The 21,975-nt window shown below is 41.2% G+C and overlaps 1 protein-coding gene across 6 annotated transcripts in view; it reads right to left on the reverse strand.

Moving 5' to 3' along the window:
• The window catches only part of MIDEAS (mitotic deacetylase associated SANT domain protein), an 87,068-nt gene that overhangs the window by 14,839 nt on the left and 50,254 nt on the right, over positions 1–21,975 (reverse strand). For 4 of the 6 annotated variants that reach the window (XM_073348564.1, XM_073348565.1, XM_073348563.1 and 1 more), the window contains 5 exons: positions 8,970–10,660; positions 6,195–6,515; positions 4,231–4,576; positions 3,656–3,722; positions 2,153–2,295 (listed from right to left, as the gene is read on the reverse strand). In XM_073348564.1, coding sequence (XP_073204665.1) covers positions 2,153–2,295; positions 3,656–3,722; positions 4,231–4,576; positions 6,195–6,515; positions 8,970–10,427 — 2,335 coding nt within the window. In that variant the 5' untranslated portion in view covers positions 10,428–10,660. Of the gene's footprint in view, positions 1–2,152; positions 2,296–3,655; positions 3,723–4,230; positions 4,577–6,194; positions 6,516–8,969; positions 10,661–16,987; positions 17,156–21,374; positions 21,496–21,975 lie in introns of those variants that run through there. The other 2 variants (XM_073348566.1, XM_073348569.1) reach the window with 2 other exon arrangements.

Here is a 21,975-nt window from a genome sequence, read left to right on the forward strand (position 1 = left end):
GAGCCTCCCCACATGGCAAGAGAGTGCCCTAGCCACTAGGGTATGTGATATTCTGGTGTGGGGCGCTCTCAATTTCTCCACTTGTTCCACTTTTTAGAAATAGTCATTGGAGCAGGAACTTGAACCTGGCTCTCCCACCTCTGAGGTGAGTGCCCTAACCACACCGTAGTCATTCTCATTATTTCTTTGGCCAAACGACTATCCATTGTCATCATGAATGACTACGAATTGCCACTGTGAATGACAATGGATAGCCATTTGGCCAGAGAAATAATGAAAATGATTCTACAGTCTGGTAGTTAGAGCATTCCCCTGGGAGATGGGAAACTTGCCCCATGCCAGGGGCTGTGTGTCCCCCCTCAGACACTAATGTCCCCAAGTCTTCCCTTCATGCCAGGTGCTCTATGTAAGCCCCATTCCCCCATTTTATTCCTTTTCCCTTCCCTCTCCCTGGGAGAGAAGTAATTTAGGTGTCAATATTTTTAAATTGTACTGGGAGGATGCGCAGAGCTGAGATGGGGGCTACTGTTATGCTGGAAGGTGTCAATGGCTGCCATCAACTGGTTCTTTGATCTTCAGACCATTGAACAGGTGGTTGAAGCTGCTGGGTGCTAATCAGATGCTAGAACTCCTTGTATCCCCCCTTTCCCTCTTTCAGTTTTTCCACTTTTCACCAAAATCTATAGGGTTCTCCCCACTGATGCCTAGAACATTCCCTGAAATTTTGGAATGTATCTGATACAATGTACAAAAATTATATTACAGACAAAGAAATGCCACAGAATTGAAGAATACCTTTTATTCTGTTGGTGGAACAACAGATGCAAAACTTGCAGACGTATCTCCACTGCTATGATGATCAATACTACCCACAACACACTTTTCAAGATTCATGGGTCCTACACATGCTCATTTTAACACCTAGCATACCTCATCCAGTGCATCAAATGCCCTAACAACGTTGGTGAAACCAGAAAATCACTATGCTCTCAAATGAACTCACACAGAAAAATGATAAAAGACAAATCACCTGTGGGCAAACTCTTTTCACAAAAAGAAAAGGAGGACTTGCGGCACCTTAGAGACTAAGGTATTTAGTCTCTAAGGTGCCACAAGTCCTCTTTTTCTTTTTGCGGATACAGACTAACACGGCTGCTACTCTGAACTCTTTTCACAAAGTGATCACTTCATATTTGACCTTTCAGTGTTAGTACAGGCTTCCCTTGAGGAGAACACCTTCAAAAGGTGAGACTGGAAACTTAAATTCTTAACTCTGGTAGACACCAAAAGCCACGGACTTAACAGGGACACTGGTTTTATGTCTCATTACAATTTGTAACGCTACCCTTAATTGCCCACTTCAAACCCTTTATGCATAACAACCTAACTCCCCATTGCCCACTTCATTTCAAGTGACTGTCTCCCATGTTACCTCTTCCATTTAACAATCTCTCCCAACTTGTAATTAGCTCAGGCCTGGTCCTCACTAGCAAATTAGACTGGTATAACTAGGTCGTGCACGGGTGCAAAAAATCCACACCCCTGAGTGATAAAACAGGTTTAAACAGGCCTAAACCCCCACTGTAGAAAGAATTCTCTGGACAACCTAGCTACGGCCTCTCTAGGAGGTGGATTATTTGTGCTGAAGGGAGAGAACCCCTCCTGTCAGCATAGGCAGCGTCTTCACTGAAGCACTACAGCAGTGCAATTGCATTGCTGTAGCATTTTAAGAGTAGACAAGCCCTGAGACATTCTACTTCCTTCCCCAGGCCTGAAGGCTCTCTGTAGCTCAAAAGCTCGTACCTTCCACCAACAGAAGTTGGTCCAATAAAAGATATTACCTCTCCTACCTTTTCTCTCTCATATCCTGGGACTGACACAGCTATACCACCACTGCAAAAACAGAGCTGAATGTAATGCCTTGCTTCACTCAGCCAATGATCTAATTTGTCCCTTCTGGCCTTTCAGGTCTATGAATCCTTGTTCTCCATAATCTTCCACAAGAAGTTTTCAGCAACACTTAGTGAAACTTGACACCTGATCAGTAGTGTGAAGCTATTTAAAATGGAGCCTAACATAGAGGACACAGCTACCCTACCAAAGCTGCTACTTTTTGTCTGAGGTCCATTTACCAATCTCTCCAGAACCTTACCATTCTCTTGAGTAGTTTTGTTAATTTCCAGGTCCCCCCATGGCTGCCACACCACATCCGCCTTATGCTTGTCAGCTGATGCCAAAGATCTGTCTTGGAGCACAGGGATTTCTGCTTGAAACCGGGATCCCACATTGATTCGCCTGGGAAATGGAGAACAAATAATGACAATAACCACCTCACAATATCTAGAAGGCACCTCTCTTCTAAAAACACAATCGATCCCAAAGAGATCAAAACATAGGCCACATGATAGCCACAGGCAAGAACAACATTCAGTAACTACTACTACTTGAGTCAGACCTAAGATGGTGACCTAGAGGTGAAAGGCTTAATGCCCGCTTACCTATTTCTAGTGTTGTTTTACTAATTATGTTGTTCTATTTAACGAGTGGGTCCCTTAGAACTGCTGAACTTCAACTCAGTCTCTAATCAGAGGTCTGATTGCTTACAAAGCACTCAGCTCTAATACAAATCAAGAACATTCAAGCGGTATGTTAGGTTCTATTAGTTTTCTCTTGGTTCTCCTAGCTGACCAATGTGCAGGACAGAAGCGGTGCTATCCAGACTCGAAATCAACAAAGAGATTTGATTACAGGAGGAAAGGAGAAGAAAATCCACAACCAGCCCCACTGAGCACAGCTGCACACTGTACTATTTCATGAGTCCAAATATGAGCACAACCTTTGACTACCCTCTTTTCCACTCCATATCTCTGCCATCAGTTGACTTACTGAGCAACATTAACAGATGGCTTGAGATAGAATGAGCAACTGAACCACAGAAAGGCAACTCAAAACGAAGTATAGGGAAGTATGAACTATGGTCAGCACCAGTTGCTATAAGCTGTAGAATCACCTGATAGTAGCAAGATAAAGTAGGGAGAAAATGATTAATGCAATTTATATTTTTAGGGTTAAAGACTCCCCTTTGTTTTGCTAACTCAGTTACCATTATTTAAAAGAAAAGAAAGCTCTGTGAATTTGGAGCAAACGCTCCAGTTACCTTTGTTCCTGAAGCAGCTTACATTCTGAAAATTAACTATGTTTGTCCATTCTCTGCTTTGCCTTCCCTTTAAGAAGCAATATTTCCTAACTCTTAAAAAAAAGTATACAACATGCATAATAATGTTTATGCATGGCGGAATGACACAGTGACCCTGCCACCTTTAGCTAACTACAGTAGTTCAAATTCAGCCCAGCAACTGAAGAGTAGTGATGGAAAATAGTTACCACTGTGGCAACTGTTCAGTGGACCATAAGAAATTATTTAGTGCATGGATCATCAATAAATTTACTCTGCCTCAATCTAGAAAAAAAGAAAACCCTACACACTTTTAATAAAGACAGTCATAGGAGTGAGTCTGTAAATTTCTAAAAGATAAACCAACAAAAGGGGACCCTGCGGCACTTTCCTATCCTCCTAAATCTGTAAGCGGGGTAAGGAATATATGTTTGCCATCAAGCAAAGAGGTGGATTTTGTACGATTGTATTGATACTTACGGTTCAATGCTGACTGGGGTGGCCTCCCCCATTACTGAAAGGATGGGAGGGGTGACTTCTGAACTATCTGTAAGACAAGCAACAGACTTGATCAAAACTCATTAATTTTATGTTTGGGGCAGATGTGTAAGTGTGTGAACACCACATTGGAGCACAGACTTTCCATCACCCAAAACAGGCACTCAACTGCCAAAGAACAGTAAGCTGAAGAGGGATTTTTGAATTTTCACCCACCACTTCATTCTGGTCCACTATTTTCGTCACAGTATCCCAATCCTTAAAGCAAACTCTTTCTCATATTTCAGCTAAACTAATCCCATGCTTGAGAGAACTAACTCTTTCAAGACTAAATCTTTTCTTTCGGAAGTTAGTAGGGGGTGCAGGAGATCAATGGTGGGTTCATCCTAAGTAACATCTCCAAATATGGCAGCATCAATTCTGCTACATCACATTTCCCCAAGTTTCCCAACAGGAAGCTCCACATCCAGCTATCCATAACTGTCTAAGAGAGCCATGATTTTGTTCGCGTTGGCACTCAGCCTCCCACTCCCAACAGGACAAAGAAGGGAACTTACTAGATCTGAGCAGAGTTCTGTGAGTACTTTTAGGGGTCATTGGAGGTGGAATTGAGTGACCGCTAGCAGAGAGGATAGCATTGAAATACAGCCCAGAACCTTCTCTCACTGGGCTGAGAATTGGTGGAGGTGTGTAAGGAGGTAGCTCAAAGTTCCTATCTGAAGGGTGATCTGCAAGGCGCACAGGTGAGCGTAAGTGGCTCTGATATGGAGTGATGGTGGAATAGACTGGAGGGACAATGAAGGTGCCTGCTTTTGGTGGTATGAAGAGTGGCTCAGGTCTTGGGCGCTGCTTTGGTTTCCGGGCAAAGCCCTCCGATTCCTCCTTTGGAGCAGCATCTTCATGCTACAAAAAGAAAACAAATCCTTTTAATACAACTTTCTAAACCAGGGTTCTCAAAGTGTGGGTCACGACCTCATTTTGATGGGGTCACCAGGGCAGAAAGCCCCAGCCCAGAGGTCCATGGGCAAAGAAGGGAAGCTGAAACCCTAGATAGCCTGCCCACCTCTCTGCAGGCACCCGTGGGGGCTGAAGCACTGAAAAAAACAAATGAATACAGGTCCCGTCTCACTGCTGAAGAGGACTTCCGCCTTTATCTCAGCCACACAGAGCCCCACTCAAGGATTTGTGTTCATCAATGCAAGCTCACCCCTCCCATTTGGTGCCTATTTATTTTCATTTTTTAATTACTGGATATAAAGATTGTCTTGTGATTGTATTGTGCATTAAAATATTTAGTGGCTACTTTTCATTGATACGGCCGTGTAATGCATTTTTTATTTAAAACACTAACTATTCTGAGTAACACAGGGCACGGGGATCATGCAGTAATTTTTCTTGTCAGAAGCGGGTCACGGAGCAATGAAGTTTGAGAAACGCTGATCTAAACACTAAATTGTATTTTAATGATGCCTTCAGATTGTTTAAAAAATCTCAGTGAGATGACAGGCTCAGTGCACTGCAGGATAGGAGCTGGCTAGGGCTGCTTAAGAGGCACTGCATGCAGCCCTAATGGGGAGTGTGGGGGGGCATGCTATTATTCAGCGACAACACTTCTGGTAGATTATAAAGTTGCATTTACAGGCTCCAGACAGAGATCCAGTCTGATGCTGGGTTAGAAAGATGGCAATTGTAACATGGTGGTCATGAAGGGGGAAGATGGGATTTTAACAGAACTCTGACACACACAGATGACCCCACAGGGTGAGAGGAGGAATTAGTCACTTTGAATGATAGAACAGAGGAAAATCCAAGGTCTTTTCTCAAAAGTCTGCAGTTGCTTAGGAACTATATACTATTTGTCATCTCTCCAGACAGCAAAATTATCCACTATAATCCTTTATCTCAATCTCTCTCTTCTGGCTAGATGCAATATTCAAATAAACAAATAAATAAAAAGTAGCTATTGAGGGAACCCCAACAAGGGATTCTTATAACATCATGGTAGCCATGTGAACAAAGATCCAGTTTGGGACTTAGAACCCAAAGATAGGTGCATAGTTTTACAATTCAAAGTTACCTGTTCATGAATGGTAAAAATGCCCCTTATTTAAAGCATAGCTCTGCTAAATGAAGATCACTTGAATAGAGCAAGCTTCCAACAGCAAACACATTATTTACTCAGAGACACACTGTCTACCTTCATTTCCTCTATCCTCCAGACTTCTAGTGGGCATTACTTGGCTATTTTAGTACCAACAATAGGCCTCAAAAAGCCAGTGGTGTTCCACAGATTAACCATCAGATGGCAGGGGTGCACATAAAAAAAAAACCCCAACCCTCTACATACAGGACTAAGATATGGTCTCTGGATCAAATTCAGCGAAAGACAAGGTGCCCCTTTCAAGTTTAGGAGACTCAAACTACTCATTCACAATTAAAAGTTGTTTCAACAGAAAGGATGAAGCTGGGCACATAGATTTAGCAGACTTCAGTCTCCCTAGGTCTATTAACGTGACCATACCTGGACTGAGGTTTCCATGTTGGAGCTGCGATTGGACCTTCTTCGGGTGACTATCACAGAGGGCTTGCGTTCAGAAAGACCTCGATCATTTGCTAGCACTCTCTGGAGTTTCCCTTCCTCACCCTTTTCCTTCCCAATAGCTTGCAAGTCAAATTTCCTCACTGGCACAGACACAGGCATGATTAGAGGCACGAGGCTGCTATCTTCCCGGGGTCTCTTGGAGGGTTGTGGAGAACTGGCAAATTCCAAAACACTTTTGGCTGCTGCAGGTGCTGCAACCACCACATTCTTCTTCTTTTTCTCTTCTGAAGTATCCAATTCCTGAAGACAAGATGAAAAAAATCCCACATGTACCTTAAAAGTTTTAAATCACCCACCTTTTAATCAGACAATATGTCACTTTCAATCTAAATCTCTTATTTCAGGGTTCCATGGTATTCTCAACAAATCATTCTCTTAGCTGGAAAGTACTCAGAACTACAATATCTGGGGAAAAGGATATTTTATCTGAACTATCTTCCATAAGTTGGCAAAACTATTTTAGAGTTGTCCCATTTATTTCAACTGGCGTTAGAAACAGTACCAACTACTCTCTTGATCCTTCAGTCCCCCACCCATAGTTTTACATTTTGTGTTCCAGATTGACTTATGCCCTACACATAACTTCCCCAATACCTCCCCATAAGCACATGGGTAGGTATTTTCATTATTTTGGGAACATCTGTATATTGCAGTTCCAAGTATCTGACTTTTGATCCAAATTGCTGAACTGTAACATACCTGCTTTCCCTGGTTTTCCCTCTTCTTTGAGAGCTCATATAATTGAATTTCTTGACCAAAGAACTAAACTGACTTTTGTACTATACTTTAGCCAATGGAAATGTACCTTACTAAAATGAATAAATAAACCTCTTTCATCAGCTCCGTGGTCCTCTACTCTTCTTATATATGTTCTTTGCATAAGCTACAATAATCAGGTAGGTGCCTTTTAGATTTGTGCTCAGTAGGTTTTCTGATCAGCGGAAAGGAGTCAACAGTGGAAGCAGCATCTTGTATTGTGGGACAGAAAACCACTGGACTAAGGAGAGTGGGGGAGCAGACCACACTCCCACAAACAAACATATGACTTTTCTCTCTCTCACACGCATCCACCCAGTGATCCGCTGTAGTTAACCCCTTAAAAATGTAGGCTTCATTAGCCCCAGACTGATCATTTTATACATTCAAGATGAGATTTTCAAAGCTATTTAGAAGAGTGGGGTGTACAGAATCCTTTCCATTTGGGCCACTGTGGAATCAAACCCTTTTCACTGCTCATTGGGAAGAACAGACAGAATCGGTCATAAATATTGCTTCCTTTTGTCCTCAAGTTGCTAACCATGGCAATATGCTTGCACGACTAGGGGTGAAATGTCTTGTTTCAACTGTCAAATTCGATTTGATCTCCCCCAAGCCTTTTCTTAAATACACAACCAGATCTCTCTAACTGTACTCACTGTGCTGATGATCAGATTTTGTGTAATGCAGCTCTACTTGGATAAGTATAAGCATGTTGCGGGTGGGAGGGCAATAGATAAGCAAGAGTACATATTTCACATTGCTAACTACTCCCCAGTTTTCTACCAAGTGTGCTAACAATTAATTTGCTCAATAGGAATGGCGCAGCAAGGAAAAGGTGATCATGTTAACAAGGTCGATTAACTAATTGACGAAGGTTTTTGTTGGTCTTCTGTGGAACAGATGAAGCACTGTGTGTGCACTTCCTCTGACTGCTCACAAAAACTGAATAAACTACACGTCCCTGTATAGAGCGGATAGGCAAAGCAACCACTGAGCAAGCAGGAGATCAAGGGGGGGAATGTCAAAAAGGAAATGTTTTTATTTTCCTTGTCACTGTTCTCCAATGCACTGTTGCAAAGATAGTTATATATCCTGACATGCACGCTTTGTTCCCCACCACCTCCACCCCACTCAGCAATGAAGTCTTCAGAGAAAAGGATCTTTTGCCTTCCCACGTGAGGGATTCACTGTGAGACCAGCCAAAGAAAGGTTGGAAGAGAACATAGTTCTCAGTTACGCCCCTTAGTTCTTGGCCTCCTATTTCCTCATCTCACCATGTGACATGATATGATTCAGCTTATGGCTATGGAACACTAGAGGGAGCAATGGAGTGATTGCTCTGATCTCTTATTCACCAAGAGATAGCATGTCTTCCCCAATAAGCCCTACAAAGGCTCCTACAGGCCTTTGTCCTATAGGTTAGACAGATTTCTTCATGGCTGTCTCAATTTGGAATTTTAAAAATTTATTTCATGTTTTAAAAATATTTTAAAATGATTTGTTAAAGATGTCATCCTTCATGTTTTGACTGTGAGGATTAGTCAAGAGAGGCAGATTTTAAGAAAGAGGTCAGGTGAAACAGGCCATAAGAAACCAAGATTTACACCTGTTATTCTAAATTCTTCATCAGCTTGAATAGCTAGCTATATTTTATTTTGAGGGGCCAGGTTAGGAGTTTTATTCAATACCACTGGAGTAAATTATACTGCTCAGGTAGCCTCACTGCACTCTGAGGAGATCATACATATAACAGTTTCTGTAACCAGGTCCCGCCCCCGCTACCATTCCAGAGCTGACTCTGCAGTAGTATACTCTGTCTCTCTTCAGTTAGGTTGACTTCCCACACGTTTTTTCTCTGAGAGATGTATTTTTAGGATGCGATACAGTATGGGGGCTATTTTAGAAATGCTATATTGGTCAGGATGTATCCCTTACCTTGTCATTTTGAAGAGAAGCCAGTTCAACAGCTTTTTGTGCCAGAGTTAGCAGGTTGACCTCTTGAGAAACACACCGTTTTCTTCGGGTGCTCTGGATCACACCACCTCTCACCCCCACAAAGTCATTAGTTCTCTGAGTGCTTTCTTCGGTCATTGCCACTTGCTTCTCCCCATCTCTGCCATTATAGGATGTGGCCTGCCTCTCTGTGTCAGGCTGGTTCAAGTCATCACTACTCAGGGTCTCCTTTTGTCCCAGATGTGTTCTTGTGGGCTGTGGATAGCTACCCTTGTGGCTCAGAGCTTCAGTCTCATGCTGAAACTGAAGTCCTTGCTGCTGTGGTTGCCAGTGATGCAGGAAAAGATTGCTAGGTTGTTCCTCTACTTGTTTAGAAGCCAGTGTTTCTCCTGAAGAAGCAGATGGCAAAATACCTTCCTTGGAGAGTCTCCTTGACCTCCTTGGAAAGGGTATCTGGGTCTGAGGTAGCACAGTCTGTTGGTTTTGCTCTGTTAGGGCTTTCAAGAGTTCCTGGTTCCTCTCCGGTTGCTGGTACTGGTGGGCCACCATATGATGCTGGGGTGCTGTTGCTGCCACATGGGGATGTGCTATAGAGGCAGCTTGCTGGAGGTTGAAGGCTTGTGTGGCGGCCTGTTGCTGCTGTTGTGGGTAGAAGTTTTCAAACAGTTGCAGCTGGGGAAGAGACTGTTGTTTCTGCTGGGTAGTAAAGACTGGGTTGGAGGAAGCTGGGGCTTGTTGAAAGACATGTAACAATTCAGGAAGGCCTTGCTTCTGGCCTTGGTGACCGAATGCAAGCTGGAAAGGCTGTAAAGGTAGAGTCTGATTCTGCTGTTGTTGCTTCTGCATCTGGTGATACGAATTCATTTGAGCTTGCTGCCTGATTAGTGCTTGTTGTTCCAGCTGAACCTTCTGGGCCATCATCTGCTGAACAGCAGCATCTCCATATATTTCTAGCTGGGGCACCTCCATTTCTTTTTCCTGGCTTCTTTTCAGAGCTTCAGGATGGCCATAGAAACCTGGAGCACTGGAATTGTGGTGGACCCCTTTCTGATTGCCCCCAAAGACCACACTGTGGTTCCATGCCGCAGGTGAAGGCTGCCAACTGGAATCAATCCTGTCAGGCAACCTGCTCCCCATCAATGAGTTCTGCCATTTGACAGCAGCCAGCTGCTGAGACATCATCATGGAGTCCCCCCTATCTTGAGTGTAAACAACAGAGTTCATCAAGGCAACATTGTTGGGAGCACCAGTTAAACTCCCTGCTTTAGAAAGCTCCATAGTTTGTGAAGCAGGTATTTCCCCTCCATGTCCATAGTACTGTCCTTCCTTCAGCTGCTGTTGCAGTTCTTTCGATGGCACAGCTACATCCTGCTCATTAAAATATGCAATCCGTTTCCCAGCCCTCTTGTTTGAAGACTTTTGTTGAGCCTGAAGATTCATGGTTCAGTCTATTCCCAGTTACACATACAGATTTACAATCCACCCATCTCAGAGACTGGGGGAAGAAAAGACACCAAATGGTTCACTTTCCCATCCAGTTCCAGTCATAAGTTTCATACAAGTCCAGATGGAAGTGCCTCCACCTCCTTTTCCTCTGTGCACCCTTCCCTTTCTTCTTTTTGCTCTTCTTCTCTGCAGTTCAGAGGATGCTGGAGTCCACTTGATCACAATGCCTGAAACAGAGAATGAACATCAATGACTCACAAGTAAGGAGCACAAAACAGCAATAGGACATCAGATGGCATATACACCCTCAGAATCAGCAAACAGTAAGGTGTGTGCCTGTCCCTCCTTCCAAAGAAATCATGACCAGGAAAATCTTGTCCAGTGGGGAATGGAGTGGAGGAAGATAAAATAGATCTGATCCTATGTAGAGTCTAACTGATTTATCCCTCTCAAAAAGAAATAAAAAATATCAGAGTACTTTTGCACAACAAGAACAGCAGTTGCAAACAGCACTTCTGATTTCAATAATGAACTCTCTAGCTCAGGGCTGCCCCAGCTTATGGCACGCAGGCTGCACACGGCCCACCACAACATTTCATAAGGCCCGCGTCCTCCTTCAACACAATATATTATCGGCCAATTCATCAGTATTTTTTCATCATGTTTTCATCATTTTAGTTTATCCAAGTATATAAATAGACAATACTGTACTTAGAAACGATCTAAATATACATGAAACAAGATGAACTTAAAATATAAATCAAGACAGGTGACCAATTCTTATTAAAATATGTAGGATCTGTTTGGCCCACACGAGATTGCATTTAGGTTTATGTGGCCGTCCTGTGTAAGAAAATCGGGCACCACTGCATTAGCCCACTCTGAAGCCTTTTCTGTTCAACATTCCCACCTTCCTCACTTCTCTCCCATCAAGCCATTGATTTTTATTTAATTTCTTTCTCGTAAGCTGAATGATCTGCTTTTAATTCAAACCCTGAAAAAATAACAATGACTTGCTAAAACTAAAAAAGGCAAACAATTTAAATTATCTCAGGATTCCCTAATTTCCTCTCTGAGATGGTAAAAACAAAAACAAACAAACAAACAAACGCCACCAAAATCTTCAGCTGAACATGAAGGAAAGGTGCTCCATTCAACAATGGAGGAGGAAGGGAAGTAGCCAGTAGCTGTATTGTGGAGAAATCATCTTGCTTCTGCAGCAGCCTATCAGCCAAGAAATCCCTTAACAGCTCACCAAGTTCCCTATGACTACAGGCAGGACCTGCCCAACCTGCTGTACTTTCAATGTCTTTTGCAGCAGTTAGAAGTTAGGGTGACCAGATGTCCCGATTTTATAGGGACAGTCCCGATATTTGGGGCTTTTTCTTATATAGGCTCCTATTACCTCCCACCCCCATCCCAATTTTTCACACTTGCTGTCTGGTCACCCTATTGGAAGTTGCTATTTCTACGAAGGGATTTCACACTGAATAGTGATTCATGAAGAGTCTGGAAGAACCTTTAACGATCTTCAGAGATCGGTCAGTATACAACAGGAAAAGAAGATCCCTCAAGCACATGAATACACATAATCAAGGATGAAAAGCCACAATAAAGGAAGCCATCTTCTATGGCACATACTCCAGAAGGCTCATGGAATGGTCATTACTAGCACACATTTTAAGAGAACGTGCGCTATTAATGACAGTGATGCACCTTAAACCTTGAATAGGCATCTTATTATCTTAAATTTAAATACATAAAAATACCAGCTCCCATGTAATGAGGCTATCCCAAACCTAGATATCATGCCATGTCTACAGTATTCTCATAGACTCATCCAGTAAGTCACATTTTACAGAAGAATTATTTCTGAAATGTTTTAGATTTAAAATAATAAACAAATAAATAATATTTGTCTCTATCCACCTACAAAGCCAGTCTCTCTTAGCAAACAATCTAACTGTTCAGACCTCAGAGGGAGAGAAAATACAATAAATGTTATAATCTCTAAAATGATCTAGAACAAGTTAAAAATGCCATGATTCCAAGGTTTAAAAAAAAAAAAACCTTGGGACCTACCAGGACAAGAAGTGCCATAGATCCCATTGGAAAGCTAGGAAACTTCACATTGCAATAAGAAATATCAACCCATTTCTAGTTCTCATGAGTCCAAGACTTTGGATGTTAAACTTGTCACTTGCCCAAACCTGAATATCACCTAACCTAAGATTTGGGTAAAAGTAACTAAGTCTCTTTCCTCCTCTTTTTTTTTCTTTGGGTGTGGTGGGGAATGGACAGGAAGCATGGAAGAGATGAGGAAATTCTGCATTTGGAAGGGAAAAGAACAATGATGGCTAATGGTGTAAACATTAAAAAAACTAAAAATTTAAAGTATTCAAAATGGCAGCTGTTTGAAACTTAGTTTTGGAATTTTACTCGTAGTCCTGGGAAGATGGGATTAGTGGGCAAAATGCGAGAGGCAGTGAAAGACGGTCGGAAAAAACCTATCGGGTGGATATTACTACTACATATGGGATATGATGGTGCTTTTACTGTATTTCTTTTTTAAATTATTATACACACTATTTTTATAAATGATTCTTATCTATCCTGTATTTTTAAATGATTTAAATCAGATTTTAAATTTAAATATTTCCTTTTTAAAAATAAACCTGTCAAAATTAAATTAGAATTCATGACTACCGAGATGAGGTCTAAATTTACTATCATTTATTAAAATAATTTTAACAAATTAAAAATAAGCAGAATCAATGAGCCCTCCTCAATTTTAGTAATGAATTAGTAAGAAATTAGTTAAAGTCTGCTTTTTTTATACATAAAATCAGAGGAAAGTGTTTAACTTTCAAGGTCAAGCTTTATAAATATGGTATATAATATGACATATACTACATTAGCTATGTACATCACCTTCAATCTTTAGAACTGAAGTCAGTACTGGTATTTACTTTTCCCCAAAGGACAGTATTTTCAGTGTCTGTTGCTTAAATGGAAAATACAATAGCTTAAATAAATACTCTGTCATTATTTATGTTAAATGGAAGGAAGAGGCCCCAGGAAGAGTGTAAATTTGGACCATATCCTTTGTGTATGCTCAGTCTATTTGCAGGATGGTGGGGACTCCACCTGCTTATACAGTCTACTGTACATCACACAAACACCAGTGAACAACATATGGCCAACTCATGGTTTGCGCAGTACATGTAAGCATACAGAACCCAAGTCCTAGATTCCAGGTCAGCCTCTCATTCCTGGCCTGTGCTGCAGAGGGTTGACCTGCTGTTTAACAGTTTTGAGGACAAATACATGGAGTCTCTTTGGGGTAGAAATATTTATTTGCAGTTGCTCTTTACATTTCCCCACCTCCTTTCCCATTGTGAAAAGTCTGAATGACAACCCACAAACTGACTCTACTATCTGGCTTGCACAGTGACCACAACCTTCCTTTTACTATCAAAGAAAAATGAATGATGATTGCAGCAAGTTGAGAACTGTGCTCAGTTTGGTTTTGGGTGGTGGATTTTTTTGTTTGGTTGTTTTTGGGCATTGCTAAAATAAGATTCACCAAAGTTCAAAGCTCCCACCTGTGGAGCTGAACTGGTTGTAGAAACAGTGAGGAAGAGCAGGAAGCATAGATGCAGACTAGGAGGCCACAATTCCCATAAAATAATGAGACTGGAAAAAAGCACAGAGGGCTTGGGAGAAAACACCATTAAAGAGTTTGTTTCTTCACTAACATGCTTCCAAGCTCAATAATATTTAACATTTAAATGGTGTGTTTAATTCCAGAGAATCACAAAGCGCTTTACAAACCAACACACAACTTATACTCCATCCAGGATCACTCCAACCATTACAGAAAAGCAGCCTTCTTTGGGGTGGCAAGAAAGCAAATGACACACACACACATTGTGCTGTGTAAGGGAATTCTTGAGCAAGGAAAACACGGCCATCTCTTATGGAGTCTGCCATGGGATTTTGAAAACCCACACAGAGCAGACAAGACATTTTCATTATTATTATTAAAGACCCCAACAACAAGGTGCAATAAAATATTTTATATATTAAAAATAGAAGTTAAACTGGACGTTTCCCTCTGCCCAAGGTCCTGTAACTTGAATCTCCTCAAACCTCACATGGCTGCAGAGTAGATTTTAAAACTGGGAAAGGGGGAGGCAGGCACGGGGTTTATGCAACTTCTACCTTCAATCTAGACCAAGCCTGGCTTCCCTGAAAGTGGAATCATGGCTTGCTGTTTCAGTGAGAACTGACTCACTTCCTCTGCCTGTTTTATTGCTGTTCTCTTCCCTCCTCCTCCTTCACCCTGGCCATAAGCAATGGAACTCTGCCACAGAGTATGACAGAGGCCAGGGCGTTCCTCCCTTCACTGAGCACAAACTCTCTCAGCTCATTTTCCAATCCCCTTTGGACAGCACAAAAATAACTCCAAAAGAAATGAGAGACACAGGAGATGGAACAAAATCTCTTTTTAAAATGCTATCAACACACAATGTAACTAGCCAAACATGTTCAGTGAAACCCTGAAAATGCATATCCCACAAGGTAAGAGATGCTTTAAAATGGAACCCAGGCTGCAAATATGAACAGCTCTTGGACAAAAGTAATAAACGTACATTGCTTAAGAGTATTAGTGTTATTTTCCCCTTTGCTTTCTGCAGAATTGCTACAAATTTAGCAGCACTGTTTAACTACAGTGTGTAAGGCTATACAAATAATAGTGCCTTATGATACTACTATACCTTCCAGAGCAGTTGCAAAATGTTTGTTTGGAAAAAAAAATTAAATTCTTTTGCAGTTTTCCTTCCTTTATCCTTTTTGAATTCCTATAGTACTGACTATTCAAATCTAGCATATTGTTATCTGTATGAATTCATCTAAAACCTTAGCAGTTTCCTGTCCTCTTGCTAGTGTTCAACAGACTGTTCTCAAACCAGATACCTGCCTCCTCTACTTGTTCCCTGGTTTAGAATCTCTTGTAGAATTTCTCTTTCTGACTTGCACTTACTTTAGTTAAAACATCTAGAAAAACCCTTCCTATTTCTTTTTCACCTGCTTCAGAAACCATCTATCAAGTGTATTAGTTATTTTTAAGCAATAAATGATGAAAATCCTTCAGATCTCAGGTTCTCTTACAACGTGATCAAGGCATGAGGTTTTAAAAGATCTGTTGCTGACTGCAACAGATTTCAAAGCTTGAGGACCTCAATCTTGGAAGACAAAGGGGGTGCTGCAGTGAAAGAGAGAGGGGAAAAAACCCGAACACCATTGTTCAGCTTTGCATCATCTTCCCAATGATTCCTCCAGTCATGCAATACCAGTGAAGTGAGAAACTGAAGGAAACATAGCTGGCTAAAACCCAATCCAGAGGGAATACTGATGTGCAAGGAAAGTCTTTTTTTGGAGACAGATAAAAATTTGTTCTCACCCAACACTGAAGGCATCTGACTAAAATACGGTCGGGTACTCTGGGTTCCATTCAGCTCCTCACTACTTCTAAAGGCCCTGAAAGCTGCTATGATCAGAAATGCCCTATACCTTCTTAAACTAGCCAAACTTCTACTAATGGACTACTACCACAAACCCAAGGGGCCACCTGGAACATCACATCCTCCTCAACAGGGTCAACCAAAGGAAACACATCCACTCTACTGGTCCACATTCTGCATAACTGCCAGTCAAATTTTGTTTTCAGTTCAAGATCCTTGGCCTTTTCCAAGCCCTGTATGCATAACACACACACACCCGCCGCAGTTTATCTCACGGACTGCCTCCCCCTCCCCCTGGCTCTCTTGACCCAGCCTTGCGTTAGTATGCCCAGTTTGGGACAGTTGTCCTACAGTCATTGTTCAACTAAGAAAGACTCCTCAAGTCCCACTTTCCTGGAGGCTCCCAAGGGTGGGAATCTATACTGACAGTACTCAAAATAGAAAGATTTATTTGGCATTGGAGCTTATAGATCACTGCAGATACACAATCCCGACGCTCCATCCCCCTTTCTTTGGAGTCTATATTACAGACTATAATTTGAGAAAGTGGTAGGAATTGAGGGCTTGCAGGGCCTTTATAAAGGCTTGCATTGCTCAGGTTACAGTTTCCTCTTTTCCTCCAGGGAATTAACATGCCTTGTCTAAGGTGCTCTAAAAAACTGGCAGTATGAGACTGGGGTTCTCAGTGAAGCACAAAACAGTACCACCAAGCCAGCTTCCCATTTGCAAGTCTGAACCTTAAACATACTGAGCTCACATATCTCCTGTGCTTTGGAGACGGCCATAAGAAAGACTACCCACAAACTGACAGACACCGAAAGACTGTTTAAGTTGTATCTTCCCAAAAGAAAGTTGACCCTGTACTTGCAAAGTGTGGCTCCAATCTGCATCTACCATACAAACGCATTTAATATAGTGGCCCACTATGCATACACAGAGTAATGAGACCTTCAAAAATAGCTGTCTCAGATAAGCAAAAAAGGCCTCTATTAATGTACATGGGTAACTCTCCAACTCTCTACTTGCCCAGGCCTTGGCTTCTGTTTTTCCATTGTTGGATGAGGCCCTGGTGTATGCAGAATGTAACAGTAAGTGGTCTGGAGATGTACTTAGCCGGAAAAGAGGAGCAAACAAACATCAAAATGGTAATACAACAATTATGAAAGAAGGTCAAAGGTGACCGGTAAAGGGGAAAAAAGGACTTGTGTCTTTGTATTGTTCAAAGAGGGACTGAAAGGTTGTCAGAAAAGTTCTCACGCACACCCACACACATGCGCGCGGGTGTATATATAAGAAATTTAGGTCTTGTCTACTTTGGAAGACCATGGTGACTGGAGAACTAGTGAAGTTACAACATCACAAAAATCAAAATACTGAAATTGAGTTATTAAGAAAGGAAGGAAATTGTTAAAAAAACAAAGTTTTAAATAAAGACAGACATACTTGGGAGAAAGAAATCTATCTGCTAAAGATTAAACACCCTGTACCTTCAATTAAGGTACGAGAGCTCACAGATCACATTCAAGATTCCTCCAGGAAAAACAACAAAGAACTAGATTTTATATTCCCTAACATTTCTGAAGTTAAAAACAAACAATACATAAATAAATCTTACAGGCCTTTTATATACACAATAAAGCAGCACAAAAGATCCTTTGCAGGCCATCTTTAAAATAATAATAATAATAATCTATAGCTTAAGATGAAGCATGTCTATGTTCAGACTGTAGCATCATTGCTCCCAACTGGCAGCTTCCACTGCTGAGCTCTGTTGCCCCAGTGACTAAGCAGGCTCCCCTCCCTGATGTCTGGGGATGACCTCATATCATTATCATGCTCAGTTAACCTTTTTTTTTTTTTTTAAAACATTTCTCCACAAGAGTCATCCTGCAGTTGCATTAGGGCAGGTTTCTGCAACATATTGTTAAGTATACTAGTCCTCTGAGCAGCAGCATAGAATGCCTCTGGCTGGTAACTGCTGTGGCATGCAGCATATGCAGGAACCAGGCCCCAATGCCATGCTCCCTCACCTCTTAGCGTCTGAGAGTGCTATGTACTACTGTTTGTACAAAGGGTGGAGAAAAGTCAGGATTTAAAGTTAGTGAAATTAAGTCAAAGATTGTCAGCTCCTGAAACATCTGGGTCAACTATTCCACATACTAGGGGCCCCTCCAGGTGAAAAATACCCTTCACAAAGCCTTTCTTCAGAGGACTTCTTTTCTATAACACGTTAGTCTTGTACTTCCCATTATATTTTTATTAGTATTTTAAACTTCTAAACACATTTTTCTTGCTACAGGATCCCCCACCAAGGAACTGTGCACTATATAAATACATAGCACCAATGAAACACTGCAACTTTTGGAGTGGTAAACAACCAGGATACAGCATAGTATTGGGGATAGGGAAGAATTTTAGTCAAAGACTGTCCATCAACTCATTGTGAGCTGAATTCCTCCCTCCCATACCCAAAATACAAGGACAAAGAATATCGTATGCACCCTCTCAAGAAGAGCTCAAGAACCCCCTGTACCTGATATGGGCAGAAAGGACAGAGGAAGGTTATGTGATCAAACAACAAAATACATAACGAGTTAGCTAAGAGGGAATAATTTAGCTTCTGTTACTTGGTAAATAATTGTGCTTTTCTATGAGTAGCGGGACAACAGACAAGCATAAGAGGGGAAAACTAAGATTGACATAGAATTACAGAATATTTCTAGACTTTAACAATTAGATTTTTTGAACTACAACCTCATTATTTAATGTCCATATTTTTATTCTAATTAAAAGGCTTCTTCATAATTTTCTTCTTTAAAAGTACACCATTCTAATAATAATGTTTCACATAAATAGACCTTTACTTCCAACATGAATTCTATTTTGGAAGGTTTTGCCTGGAAATTTACTATTGCACCCAAGTTCCTCTTAATTTCTTTAAATACTGTTTTCCATTTAACAGTATCTCTCTCTACCATTTAATATGCCAAGTTCCTGACCTCACATTTTGTAATGCCATGAAACTCTATTCTCCAGCTCTTCTGTTGAGAGCCTCCCTGCAGTTTTATGGTCTCCTCAGTTTCACCTGCTGTTCCACCCATATTTGGCATCATAAGGAAATTTAAATTCTATGCATCATTGATCCGCTTTAAGATGTTTTGCATACAACTATTAGATTAGTGGTTTTCAAACTTTTTAGGCTGCATACCCCTTTCTAAATAATTTAGTCTACTGCATACACCCATCAGAGATAGGGTCATAATATACCTATGAAAAAAAGGTCTATAAAGATATAACACGATCCATTGTCTGCCATTACAGGATTTTTCTCACGTACCCCCCGACGAGAGCTCGTGTACCTCTAGAGGTATGTGTGCCCAGTTTGAAAACCACTGTGTTAGATAGAAGACCCCAATACTGAGCTATGAGAGATGCTGCACGGCTTCTCTTCAGAAAAGTGGATGAAATATAGGGTGCAGAAAATTACAATAAATAGTTGTAGGTCATCCTCTATTTCCCCACTAACACAGAGTCCAAGCTCCTCCATTTTACAAAGTATTTCATATAGTACTTCATCAAAAGCCTTGCTGGGATCTAGCTAAAATGCCTCCATTGCCTTATCCACATCAATTTTCTTTGTCAGACCCTTAAAGAAACTCTATCAGATTAGTCTGATGAGATTGGTTTCTCATTAAATCCCCTTGCTGGCAGCTGCTGAGCTTACTGCTCTCCTCTTTAAGAAGTTCAATTTCTTTGTCTCTAGTGAATGAATTTTAAAATTGTTCCTGGAATCAAAATCAGATGTATCAGGCTACACAGTTCTTTACTTCCCTCCTAAGACAGAGTGGTTGTCTCAGATACAACCTTCCTCCAGCCTTAATAATTAGCACTTCAAAATGCTTTTTATTAGGGGATCCCAAGGCATTTATGACATGTGGGTAAAGTATCATGACCCACATTTTACTGGATGAGAAACTAAAGACAGAGGGGTTAAGAGAGATCACTGGCAGAATCATGAACAGAACAAAGTCCTGACTATTAATCCCCTGCTCTATATACTATAAAACACTCCCTAAATTTACATACATGGCTAAGTATTGAAATAATTCTAAAAGACAATAAAAAACAATGTGATTTTTATTTAAGCCACTTTTATAGAATCATAGAAATATAGGGCTGGAAGGGACCTTGAGAAGTTATCTAGTCCAGCTCCCTGCACTGAGGCAGGACCATATAAATCCAGACCGTCCCTGACAGCATTCATCCAGCCTGGTCTTAAAAACCTCCAATGACAGGGATTCCGTGACCTCCCTTGGAAGCCTATTCCAGAGCTTTTAGTTTCAAAGTTTCTCCCAATATCTAACTTAAATCTTCCTTGCTGCAGATTAAGTCCATTACTTCTTGTCCTACCTTCAGTGGACATGGAGAAAAACTGATCACCGTCCTCTTTATAACAGCTCTTAATATATTTGAAGAGTGTTATCGGATCCTTCCCCCACCCCCCCGGTCTTCTTTTCTCAAGAAGAAACAACATGCCCAGGGTTTTGGTTTTTTTTTTAACCTTTTCTCATAGGTAGGGTTTTCCCAAACTTTTTATCATTTTTGTTGTTCTTCTCTGGACTCTCTCCAATTTGTCCACATCTTTCCTAAAGTGAGGCACCCAGAATTGAACACAGTTCTCCAGTTGAGGCCTTCCCAGTGCCCACTAAAGCAGAACAATTACCTCCTGGATCATATGTACGACACTCCAGTTAATACACCCCAGCTATATAATATTGTATAGCTGAGCAATGAGCCTTAAGTGATTGGGGTGGGGCTGTTTACACAAAGCAGATAAGCTACTTTTATATTGGTGTTGAAGGGGAATAATAGACTTTAATTCCTCTGACATACAGAGAAAATGGACTGATCCAGGAGCTAACAACAAAAAGTCACAATACAGTTCATATCCATTGCCTAGTGATTGCGCTCCATGCCACTATGTGGAAGACAAAAGGTCAGATATTTGGTTCAGATTTCTCCTTTCATGGTCCAGAACCACAAGCATTTGGAGGAACGCAGTAAGAGAGAAAGAAAAGAGGGAATTTTTGTATCTGCTGTTCCCTCTAGCCAGCAAAGGAAATTTAGGTATTTCTGAAAGAAGATCCTTCCAGTCCTCAGGTGCAAAGTTTGTGGCTATGATGTAGGTACAAAGGACTAGGAAGCACAGCAAGGGAATACATGACATTCTAAGAGCTCCTATATGAGAATAAATTACCGTATATACTCATTCATAAGCCAAATATTTTTGGTAAAAAAGTGACGCATCAAAGAGCAGCAGTCGGCTTATAAATGGGTCTACACCAAAATTTGATGATTTTAAACTCTATGGAATCATTGAATCGAATATCTAATACATTGTCATTTTGTTTACCTGGAGCATCTGCAGGCATGAGCCCCTCAGCTCCCTGTGGCCGCGGTTCGCTGTTCCCAGCCAGTGCGCCACTTCCTGCAGCTCTCAAGATGACGGGCTAGGAGACAAAGTTTGCCAACCCCTGAAATATAGGGTTGGCTTATGAAAGGGTCATACAGTTTTTGCTATTTTTACCTATCCATCTTGGGTGGGTCAGCTTATAAACGAATGGGCTAATGAACGTGTATATACGGTAACTCTGAGGGGGTGGGACACACAGACAATACCTATCAAGCTACCAGCTGCAAAGATGAAGGGAACAAGGTCAACTCCATAAACACACAAGCAGAGTGGAAGAAAAAAATTTAATCTTCCCATTTTGAAACTGGAACGATTCCTTCATCCACCAACATGAGGGCGAGCGTAGATGCAAAATGTGGCACACTGGTGTTAATTCAATAGCTTTTCATCACTGGAGATTTAGGATAGGTCATAAGCCGGAAAAATGTTCTCATCTCAGCCTGCTGGAGGTTTGTTATCATTAAATCACCATCTATTGTGACATACTTGGATAAGAAGTGATGAAGGCAGGCATGGGAAGAATGAATTCTGCAGAGCTTAT

This window comes from Lepidochelys kempii, chromosome 6 (genome assembly GCF_965140265.1).
Source record: "Lepidochelys kempii isolate rLepKem1 chromosome 6, rLepKem1.hap2, whole genome shotgun sequence".
Taxonomy (NCBI): domain Eukaryota; kingdom Metazoa; phylum Chordata; order Testudines; family Cheloniidae; genus Lepidochelys; species Lepidochelys kempii.